Source organism: Cygnus olor, chromosome 1, assembly GCF_009769625.2.
Source record: "Cygnus olor isolate bCygOlo1 chromosome 1, bCygOlo1.pri.v2, whole genome shotgun sequence".
Taxonomy (NCBI): Eukaryota; Metazoa; Chordata; class Aves; order Anseriformes; family Anatidae; genus Cygnus; species Cygnus olor.
The window spans coordinates 32,360,903-32,372,763 of record NC_049169.1 but is presented as its reverse complement, the minus strand read 5'-3'; the positions used below and the strand labels follow the sequence as shown (position 1 = coordinate 32,372,763).

The 11,861-nt window shown below is 39.2% G+C and overlaps 1 protein-coding gene across 4 annotated transcripts in view; it reads right to left on the bottom strand.

Moving 5' to 3' along the window:
• The window catches only part of IRAK4 (interleukin 1 receptor associated kinase 4), a 17,371-nt gene that overhangs the window by 4,416 nt on the left and 1,094 nt on the right, over positions 1–11,861 (bottom strand). For 2 of the 4 annotated variants that reach the window (XM_040551521.1, XM_040551528.1), the window contains exons 3-10: positions 11,433–11,630; positions 10,489–10,649; positions 9,020–9,084; positions 8,584–8,698; positions 6,480–6,589; positions 4,027–4,210; positions 3,105–3,167; positions 32–190 (exon numbers count right to left, since the gene is read on the bottom strand). In XM_040551521.1, coding sequence (XP_040407455.1) covers positions 32–190; positions 3,105–3,167; positions 4,027–4,210; positions 6,480–6,589; positions 8,584–8,698; positions 9,020–9,084; positions 10,489–10,649; positions 11,433–11,630 — 1,055 coding nt within the window. The remainder of the gene's footprint in view (positions 1–31; positions 191–3,104; positions 3,168–4,026; positions 4,211–6,479; positions 6,590–8,583; positions 8,699–9,019; positions 9,085–10,488; positions 10,650–11,432; positions 11,631–11,861) is intronic. The other 2 variants (XM_040551537.1, XM_040551540.1) reach the window with 1 other exon arrangement.

The window sequence follows — 11,861 nt, the reverse complement described above, 5'->3', positions numbered from 1 at the left end:
AAATAAGCCTTCAATCTGAAAAGCTACATACCATCTTACTGTTTGGCCTCCTGTTTTTCTTCTCATTCAGACACTGATCAGCGATGGAATACATTTTATGAACTGAAGTTGCATCCCAGTCATGCATCTTTACATCAACATAATCCTCAATAGTTGCCTCCTCATCCTCAATTTCGTCTTTGATACTTAACTGCAAGAGAGTTTGAAGCAATGAGCAGATAACATGGTAAGCATCTGAAGATCATGTAACACAAACAATTTGAAAACTTGCTTTTCAGGGCTCTGCATTTATTTTCGCAACCGCTTTTCTAGACAAAGAATAATGACAGTGGTTTGGCTGCATAATTATGCATCAATATTTGCAGAAACAACTTATGAGACTATTGTGTGTGATAAAAGCGTACAGTACATTTATCTCTGAGTTAACACAAAATCGCATAGCAAGTTCCTTTTAGCTGCATCATGCAACTTGAATATTAAAAGCTCAATTAACAGTTCAAGGCTTAGTACTGTTTCTTATCAGTCTGCTTCTCTTGAAAAAGTAACAAAGTACCCATGTTTACCTACTTACCCACAAGTATGCAAGCATAAGCACAAATAACTTTTCTTTTTTTGTCAAGTTCATAAAGCCTCATTCTGGAGATAAATGCCTTCCTCCACCAGTCAGTCACTGGCTGCTATGTCTACCCTAAGGAAACTTCTACATCAGTTGACAAGGAAAAAACAGACAGTGTCATCTACCTGGACTTGTGTAAGGCCTTTGACATGGTCCTACATGACACCCTGATCTCCAAATTAGACAAATATGGATTTGAAGGATGGACCATTCAGTGGATAAGGAGTTGGCTTGAAGGCTGCACCCAGAGAGAGGTGGTCAATGGCTCTATGGCCAGATGGAGGCCGGTGACAAGTGGTGTCCCTCAGGGGTCTGTCCTGGGACTGGTACTGTTTAGTATCTTTATCAATGACATAGACAGTGGGATGATCGAGTGCACCCTCAGCAAGTTTGCAGATGACACCAAGCTGCGTGGTGCGGTTGATACACCAGAAGGAAGGGATGCTATCCAAAGGGACCTGGACAAGCAGGAGAAGTAGGCCCATGTGAATCTCATGAGGTTCAACAAGGCCAAGTACAAGGTGCTGCACCTGGGCCGGGGCAATCCCAGACATGAACTCAGAGAAGAACTCACTGAGAGCAGCCCTGCAGAGAGGGACTTGGGGGTTCTGGCAGACAAAAAGCCCAACGTGAGCCAGCAGTGCGCTTGTAGTCCAGAAGGCCAACTGTGTCCCAGGCTGCATCAACCAAGGGAGGGGATTGTCCTCCTCTGTTCTGCCCTTGTGAGGCCCCACTTGGAGGCCCCCAGCACACAAAGGATGGGGACCTGTTAGAATGGCTCCAGAGGGCTGGCCACAAAGTTGATCAAAGCGCTGGAGCACCTCTCCTACAAAGACAGGCTGAAGGAGTTGGGGATGTTCAGCCCGAAGAAAAGGCTCTGGGGTGACCTCAGTACAGCTTTTAAATACTGAAAGGGGGATAATTAAAAAAAAAAAAAAAAAAAAAAAAAGGCGGAGAGCAATTTTTTGCTCGGGCAGACAATGACAAGACAAGGGGGAATGGTTTTAAACTAAAAGAGGGGAGATTTAGAATTTAGATGTTTGGAGGAAATTCTTCACTCAGAGGGTGGGGAGGCACTGGCACAGGTTGCCCAGAGACGCTGTGGATGCCCCATCCCTGGAGGTGTTCAAGGCCAGGTGCAACAAGGCCCTGGGCAACCTGCTGTAGTGGGAGGTGGCCCTGCCCAGGGCAGGGGGGCTAGAACTGGATGATCTTTAAGGTCCCTTCCAACCCAAACCATTCTATGATTCTAGTCTGAAATCAATTTTCAAATCTGATGGTTTTAGTCCCAAACTTTCCAGCCCCAACATACTTGAAATACATTATCGGCAATCACAAATACTGTCTGAGGAATACCACAGACAAGTCAGTATGGTAATGGAAGAAAGAAATAAAAGTAAGCGAATAGAGGCAGGCCTTCTGTTTTCGCCTGTAGGTGAGTCTGAAACTGCTAACATTCAACTATCCTAAAATTTTCAAAGCTAGGAATGTCATGCTGCCTTACACTGACCATTCTCTTTATGCTCCCTAAAGTATGCTACAATGATAAAAGGTATCAATCACAACCTAAAATGGAGTATAAAGTATGTTTTATCTTGTGAAAAAGCCCACTTTAAATAAATAAAGCCTAGGATTGCATTTGACACAGTGTTGAGATCTCCAAGGTCATCACAGAGTTCAATAGGATAAGTATTACACCACTCCAGAAGATACGGATTAGAGAAAATATTCTGTTAATAGTACACAGGTATTCCTAAAGCTGTGTTAGAAGTGATCTGCTATTGAATAGCATGGAACAAAACCAAACCAAAACTCATTTCTATTTCATACTCAGTAAATAATTATGTTTTTACATTAGAACTATACCATGAAAATCTTGGATTAAATAGTTTGAAATTTAAAATTAAACCAAATGAAAAAGAGCAAGCTTATAAGATTTTTAATTCAAAAGAGTAAGCTTGGAGACATAGTTTCCAAATTAGCAGACAATTTCTACTTAAACATTAAAAACCAAAACACCCCCAGAATAGCTCTTCCATTCCCAACTTCCCTAGGGTTAAAACCAAGGTATTTGCAAATTCTTAATAAAGTTGAAGAGGATGAAAAATAATAAAGCAATGGTAAGAAACATAAAGAACCAATGGAGATGAACGCTTTAAGATGTTCTGGTGAGAGATGAACTCTCAAGGTTTCTGGGTAAAACCGGAATATACTGATAAATCAGAATGGTATAACAATAAGAAACAGTATCAAAACAAAGAAAAAAGTATCAGATTGGAAAGAGATGACCTAGGGGACTGGGCAGTCATCTACCAACCAAGAGAGAAAAGTTTCTGCCTCACTTCCAAAACACACATTGATATAATAGCTCTTATCACAACTGCATCTCCTGCTGACTAATTTGATCGTCTAAGAACCTGTTAACTGACTATGATTTCACATGAAGCGATTCTGGAGGGAGAAAGAGGTAAAGTAAAAAGAAAAATACCAGTAACTGTGGCTCCCGGTTTTCATCTACTGGTGGAAGACCCGTTATTATTTCTAATAAGACCTATGAGGAAAAGAAAAAAATCAGAAGAGAAGCATAAGCAACCCTTAGCGTATATACCATTTGAGAAGAGGAACATAATCCTCAGTCTTTCAACCAAATGCTCACAGGATCTGTATTTGTCCAAAGACAGCCCTCTATGCAATTGATTGTTGTTCCTTCCTTTATTTCCATTATCAGTTACTAGCAGTGTGGTTTGGGAAGTTTTTCCTCACCCTATATTGCGTTGCTTCAAAGCAAAATGGAAGGACTCCCAAGATACTCAATTACACTATCTGGCGTACCTGCCCATGAAACTAAGTGCCATGAAGGAGGGTGTCAATGGCTCTTCAATCTATTCAGAATGGATTCATTTTTCTCCCAAATAGTAAGCAGTTATCTTTTTTGGATAGAATAAGCACCGTATTCAGCTTTAAGGCAAATCCCACACAGTACCACATATTTGGTGCTGAAATATAGTAAAAGAAAATTTAAAATTTGCATCATTTTCTTAAAATCTTCAACCAGAGTCACGTTTCTGTGCATTACTATGCAAGACGTAAAACTGTTTTACATTACTTCAACCTGTATTTATCTAGAACTTGGAATGTTATTTTACTCTGGTCTTTCATACATAAATTCACATTTTAAAGATAACCATTTGAAACTGCATTAGCAGATTCAAAGTTTTGATCCACATAGTTAAATGCTTTTAAACAAATCAAAGTTTAGAAATACTTTCTTATGAGCACATCCACCAGGGGAAGGAGAAATAATAGGTCAGAGTTAGTTCTCTCATGCTTAGTTCTGGGTATTCTTGATTTTGTACACTTTTACCGTTTACAAAACAGAATTCATATATGGCTTCGAACGTTCTACTTACTACTCCAAAACTGAAGATATCGGACTTAGGCGTTATTTCTCCTCGCAAAGCTTCAGGTGCCATATAGGCTGCTGTTCCAACAACTCTATCAGTCATGATGGTTTGTGTAAATGTTACAGATGCTCTTGCAAGTCCGAAGTCAGAAATTTTGGGCACATATGTATCAGTTAATAAGATATTTGCACTTGTGGAAAGGGGAGAAAAAAGAAAAATAAATTTTCCAAAACAGTAATTTGGTTTTATTACAGACTAATAACTCTTTAGTAACTAAATGCAAACTAGTATTCTGAATGTTTCTTGAAATATAAAATCCTTATTCATATTTCTTCATATAAGAAGAAATGCAGTGGTGTTTTTTTTTTTTGAAGTTGCTCAATTTCAAAATGAACTGCTTTAAGTAAATCAAGAACCATCTGACAGGAAGATAAATCCATGCATTTTTCTTGTGTATGCCTGCATGCAGAAAACCCTACCACAAAAACACAAGAAAAAGAGCAAAGCTGGGTATTGGGTCACATTAGAATTCTTAATTGTTAAATCTCTACTCAGAACCAATAAAAGCAGGTTTTATACCTATTATCTAATACAACATCAACCATTACAAATTCCTATGTCAAATGAATAACATATATATTCTTCTCTTGAAAGAGAAACAATACTTCTTAACACTGGAAACGTGCTGTGCTTCTGTTTGATCTCCAGCTTTTATCTGCCTTACAGAAAACCTGAAGAATGAGGCCTATCTAAAAGATCTTACATTTTTGAAAGATACTCAGTGGAATGAATTGCAGCATAAATCCTTCTACTGTTTCTTGCAGAATTTGGAACCATTTCAAAATCACTTATTTAATATTTATGTATTTCTCCTTATTTTCTGACCCCCTTAATGGAACTTATTAGCAAACTACATAGCCAGATACAACATGTAACACTAGAAAGTTATTCCTAACTTGCCTTTCTTGTTCTCAAAACCTTGTCAACAAAAATTAACACAGCTGCAAGCTACAAAATGTCACTTGGCATTAGAACAGTTGTAAAAAGTGTTATATAATCATTGCAAAAAGCCAAACATCAGCCAATCAGTTTCATATTTAAAGCTCATCTTCTAAAAGTAGGAACAGGATCACAACTTCAAGTTGATAAGCAGCTCAGATCTCTGAAGAGTCGAGCTACAACAGGTCGCTTTGTGATACACACGACAGAATCAAGTTTTATTGCAACTGTCAAGCTTCAAAAGATAAATGAACTATCTCCTGGGTATAACCAACCAAAAAACTACAGTCAATTCTGAGAACGCCTATTCAGACAAGCCCTCTCTAGCCTACAGAGAAGCTGTTCCAGTGCCTGTGTAGTTATGACACGTTCCCACGTAATAGATGAAAAGACATCTAAGTTTTACTTCATTTTTCATTTTGCTTTGTTTTACCTGGGAGTGGCAGCAATATTAACAACACCAACCAAATTGATTGAACTAGTCACAGTGAAAGTGCAAGAGGTTACAAAATGGAATTCAGAAAAACAAAAAACTCAATCCTGTAATATGATCAACTCACAGCAGTTAGAAGGGTAGAGCAGCACAAGGTAATAAAAATGAGTCCCTCCCAGGCATTACACTTGTCCAGAAGCTTAAGCAGGGAAGAAAGAAGAAGAAGAAACATGAATTGTGGAAGCAGCAGTACATTTTATGAGGGAGCTAAAGCAACAAACTCTTTCTGCACAGACTAAGTTCACAAAACCTATGCGGTCTAGATTTAGCAGAGTTGTCAGAAGCCAGAAAGCAACTGAAACGTTCATCCATGACACTCAACCAGTCAGTTTCTCCTTGCTAACCCACAAAAGGAGTAAGGCCTTTAGGGCTTTTCTTCAAACATTTGTACTGCATTGGTATTTCAAAAGAGAACCAAACTGCTAGCAAGAAAGGGAGAAGTAAAAATCACAGAATGCAAAAGCTTTTTCTGATCTCTGATATCCCTAGAAAAAAAACTGGTATAACCAACAAGTGAACACCACATCAACATTGAAGGGCCCTGAATTTCATAAACCCGACTTAAGTCATTTTAAGTCTTCCTAATAAATAGAAGGAAATCAAACGAGACACTCAGAAGTGCTCTAGGAAGAAAAAAAAAAAGCTGGGTTTTCATCTGAAAAACTCCTAATGTTCTCCAACAGCAGCTTTTTTGTTAGCAGCAATTGTGAAAGAACAGAACTTCCGTGTGTCTTTGCAGCACTCAAATAACTGTTTGATAGTGACAGATTATAACAGCCCCAGTTATCTTTAGAAGTCTGTTCTGGTCATGTCCTTGCGGCACAGACAAGATTATAGTGATGGATGGCACTTGCAGAAAAGATTGTGCCCTTGAGTGAAGCAATGATTCTTTCAGTCTGTTCCCTCTAACAAACTTTAACAGGGTACAACAAAGAAAAAACAGACAGTGATAGTCAGCAGCTTTTACCTTTTAATGTCTCTGTGAATATGATTATTGTCATGCAAAAAGTTGATGCCATTTGCTGTACCTTGAGCAATTTTACATCTCGTATCCCAAGAAATTGGTGGAGTGTCATCCTTGAACAAGAAGGGAAAAAAGGAAGTACAAACATGAAAATCTACTATACACATAGATACAAAATGTCTACATAATACAAAACAAACAAACAAAAAACCACAAGCCAAAACAACAATTGCTTGCTATATTTTGTGACTTTCAAGTAAATCTTTAAAAGACTAATGGTATAGATTTCTTAATTTACCTTCACAGAGTCACATTTAGTTCTCTTCCCCACACTCTGCATCAGATTAATTTACTGTTTTGCAGCAGGTGTTCTCAATAATATTTGATTGTATGACATTGTATGACAAGCTACATTGCAAAGAACTACCAGCATGTACTGCACCTTGCTCTTTGTATCAGCACCAATACCAGTGCCTTTTAAGTCAAAGCCAATCATTCCAAGCAATCAACATTTTTGTACTACTATTAAGAAGTCAATCTTCCAAGAGTTTAGTTCAATCCACGCTAATAACTAGACATTGGAAGTGAAGACACCTTTCAAAGTGCATTTCAAAAGCACTTTTTAATCTTGTCAGCGGCCAAGGGAGGAGGATTAGAGTATTTTATCACTCCACCACCTCCCTTACCTGCTTCTCAAAGCCGAGACAAGAAGCAGATGACATAACAAGAGTTTATGCCCCAAACAAAGCCAGTGAATTCACAATGAATCCTGCCTTATCAGCGTGAGCACACATTCAGTATATGCATTCCTCACCTACCGGACTTTATCAGATGAGGACTCTTTCTGAATTTATATTGTAAATTTGTCTTTCCCTTGTAAAGGACTCAGTATTTCCTACTTTAGCTTTCAATTACCACTATTCTTCTCAGCTCACTTCTTGATAACGGCCAAAGTTACATGTATATGAAATGTTCATCTCCGTCAAGGACAGTCATTTCTACAAATAAACTTGCAATGTCTTAAGCGAAACTTAACTTCTCTTCTACATTGACTCAGTTGGAAAGCAAAAACAAAAAACCTGCATGCATGTAGGTATCTGAGCAAATCAAACAAACCAGCCTGAGCCAGCAGTGCTACCAAACACATCCAGGCCTTTCCCCATCCACTGCTACTTATTCTCATCCTAACGCAATTCCTTCCTGCTGGGCAAAGGTGGAGCCTTGCAGAGAAAATGTCTCCAGCTGAAAATTAAAGATTTCATTCACAGACTTCAGCTTGATCAGTACACCAGCGCAGCTCTCCATCCAACTACTAAACGTTTGAGCCAGTACAACAGGAAGATCAGCGAAAAAAAAGCAAAGCTACATTTTTGGGGTGTGGGGGCATCAGGTGTTGAAGAAACACCATTTTAAAATGTTGAACAGATGACAACCTCAGAAGTTGCACCTGCTTAGTATAAAGCAGGTTTTATACTGTTAAATTACTGTGGACACACCTAGCGGGTTAAATCTGGTTTACCATTTTTATGATTCTTAACAAGGGCTGGTTTCTCCCTCATACACAAAGTTGCCTTTATCAAAAAAACCAACTTATGTTATTAAAGGCCAAGGCTAGAAGATACGTCATTTGATTAAATCAGATGAAAGCATTACACAAAATAATAATTAAAAAGAGTATACCCCATTTGTTTAGGCATTTCATAAAGAGATACACAGACTAGGAACATCAGTTATAGCTGCTATCACAAGGGCAGTTTTACAACACAGAATCTCAGGGGCTAGCAGAGAACAAGCCATTGTCAGAAGCAGGAGCTGCAGCACCCTCTGCTCCACCACAAAGGCACAGCAAGTCCAAGCTTCCCTTGACTTCAGGGTACTGGTACATCACATTATGTCGTTATCTGCTTTGACTAATTAACATTAGGTCTAAAATATCTGTATATAACATTATTGGAAGAGTACTTCTTATCATGTGCTTCTAGAACACAGGAGCAAGTAGTAAAATATTGTTTGGCCACTACGGTTTGCTACTGTTTCAAAGGTATTTCAGAAACAGCCCCACTTCAACAAAGTAAGGCAGCTGGAAGCTAGAAAAGATTTTACTTACCAGACAAGCAAGTCTGTCAAGCAATGAACCATTGGACATGTACTCATACACCAGACAGGGCTGAGCACCATCACTCGAGAAACCAAGCAATTCCACTAGATTCTCATGCTGACACCTGTGACAACAAATTCTATTCAGATATGTTCTGCCAAACGCCTAACATTTGTGAAAAAGCAAGGCAGAGGGAACTTGCTGCCCCATGCCACATTCCAGCCCTACTGCACATAGAAACCAGCCATGTTTCTGCAGCAGTGCTTTGATGTGAACCAAATACAGTCATGCTGTATATGAAGTTTAGCAGCATAAAGTAAATTTTGAGGCTAAGACAAAAATAAGGGACAATGCTAGCTAAAGTGTTATCTAGCAACTCAGATTCTCAGGAAAGGTTACAGTGACATTTATAACCTTGTACTTACATTTATGATCCGGTACTTACTTTGCCATCATTTCTATTTCTTGATCAAATTGCTGTTTCAAATCCTGAGCACTAATATCAACCATCTACAAAGAAAGTATTTGACATTAATATTTCTGTACATATTAAAATCCATGATTGTTCACAAACCAATTGAATTGTAGGCCTTTCTTCTAATTATTTACACATAACACCTACTCAACTGTTACCTATATTTTTTTGATTGAATTCAAAAAAACAAAAAAAAAAGTATCAGAACATGATCTTTAATATCATGTAACATGATGTTACTGGGGCAATTATTCCAGTTTCAGCACAGTCACCAACTTAGCACAGAATGGTTTGGGTTGGAAGGGACCTCAAAAGCCCACCCAGTTCCAGCCCCCTGCCATGGGCAGGGACACCTCCCACCAGACCAGGTTGCCCAAAGCCCCATCCAGCCTGGCCTTGGACACTTCCAGGGATGGGGCATCCACAGCTTCTCTGGGCAGCCTGTGCCAGTGCCTCCCCACCCTCACAGTAAAGAAATCTTCCTTATATTTAATCTAAATCTACCCTTTTTTAGTTTAAAGCTGTTACCTCTTGTCCTGTCACTACCCCCCTGACAATCCCACTCCTGCTTTCCTGTTGGCCTTTTAGTACCTAAAGGGGGCCTTTGTAAGGTCACTGGGGCCTTCTCTTCTCTGGCCTGAACAACCCCAGCCCCCTCAGCCTCCCCGTGGCCCTCCTCTGGACTTGTTTTAATAGTTCCATGTCCTTCTTATGCTGGGGGCCACAGAGCTAATGCAGTGCTCCAGGTAGGGTTTCACCAGAGCACAGGGGGACAATCACATCCCTTGCCCTGCTGGCCACGTTCTTTTGATGCAGCACAGGACACAGTTGGCTTTCTGGGCTGCAAGCACACACTGCCAGGTCCCACTGAGTGTTTCCACCAACCAACATGCCCAAGTCCTTCTCCTCAGGGCTGCTCTCAATTCGTTCTCCACCCAGCATGTATTTGTTTTACCTCACTGGATTCTCCTACTTATACATTTTATTTCACTGCAGTTTCCTACTAGAAGCACTTACTAGTTACATAATTAATTATTCACACAAAACATTTATTACGAAGACTGAAATTATACAGCAATACCTATTTAGTTTATTTAGCTTGTGAGTCTCCCACCTGACTGTGCCATAGGAACTAGAAGAGAAACCTCGCTTGCGCCCCTTCCCTTCTGATACTTCTTGTGTGCAAAAGGGGAAATGAGGGAGCACCCTGCTCATCCCGACAACTGTCTGAGCCACTGTAAGAACTAATGATAGGCAAGACTTCACCTCTGCTGACGGTGACAGCTTGCACCTCGCATAGGACTACAGGATAAGGTTCTCAACTCAACTGATGTTTAATGTGGGGATGCTTTTTGAAACCTATCATTCAATGTCCTCCACAGATAGACAAGACTACACTGTATGGTCATTTTTCAGGAAAGATATTGAAGATAACTCACAGCAGCAAGTTTCTTGACAGCCACGTTTCTGCCATTGATGTAGCCTTTGAACACCACACCAAAGCCACCTTCCCCCAGCTTATTACCTCCAGCTGATTCTGGTCGTGCATCGAAATTATTTGTAATACTTTCCAAGTCATGAAACCAAAAATTGTGGAAATCTAGAAGAGATATATGCCATTAGCACAGAAATGCATTTTTGCTTCTGGGACAAGTGTATTGAATTGATTATCTGTCTATTTGCTACAAAACAAATCATGACATAACAGAGCCCTACTTTCTGATGCAATGAAATAAATTTAAAAAAAAATCTGCAAAAAATAAATGCAGATAAATATATATATAACTGGCTATGCATAACTTTGTTCAGAACTAGTAGTGTAGCAGCCTTCTGACTGTATTTTTTTTATTAACACTCCTAATACAGGTAAAAGAAAATGTGCAGCAGATCACAGAGAGTACAGGAACTGTGTTAAGTGTAAATATATGTATCTCATATCATGTTTCTGGCAGCAACCCAAAAAGTGGTATTTCAGGAAGGAATAGACCAACCACTCTATATTTCCTAGAATATTTTTTAGTCTCTTTCTCCAACCTTCTCAGGTATTTCTGATACTTAAGATCCAGCTCTGAAGCACAAAGTGCTAAACAGTCTACAAAATCAGTATTTAAAGAGGGCAACAGGTTTATGTGTAGCACTAAACAAATTGCAACTCAATTAATAATTAAGTTTTCCATTACAGTAGCCACGCTAATTGCAGGGTGCGTCTCGTATTCTGACATCTTATTACCACAAGCTGCATTCAGAGTCATGCAGAGCAAAAACAGAAGCAAGGAGATAGGAGTATAGTCATTACTCCAATACGTTCCCAAGATTTACTTCATATAGGTGAAGGACAAATCAGCAAAACAGACTGTACTTAAATTTTGCAAACTAAGCACCCCCGTGTTACTAGACTGTGAGCTGTTGTTTTCTTGACTTAAGTAGGAAGCAGTTGAAGGTTGCTCGTCTGTATTCTCAGATAGACTAGGCTTTACAGATGCCACTTCTTTTTCCTGTATAGGCAGACGTTTCTCATGTATAGGCAAAGTTTCCTGCGAAGAAAGAGGTAACGTAACTTCTTGTGCCTCCTTTACAGCTTCTGAAAATGGAATTTAGAGACAGTGTTAACTATATTAGGGATAAGAAAAAACATACAAAAAACAAATAAAATGATGCCATTATTAACTTAGATTGTGCAAAATGTAAGCTCTGTGGAAAGATCATATTCTCGCAGGTGCATACTGTAGGGCTTTTATTCCCACTTGAAACACACTAAACCAATTCTATAAAACTTGTAGCATAAATAATGAAAAAGATATCCACTTTTGGT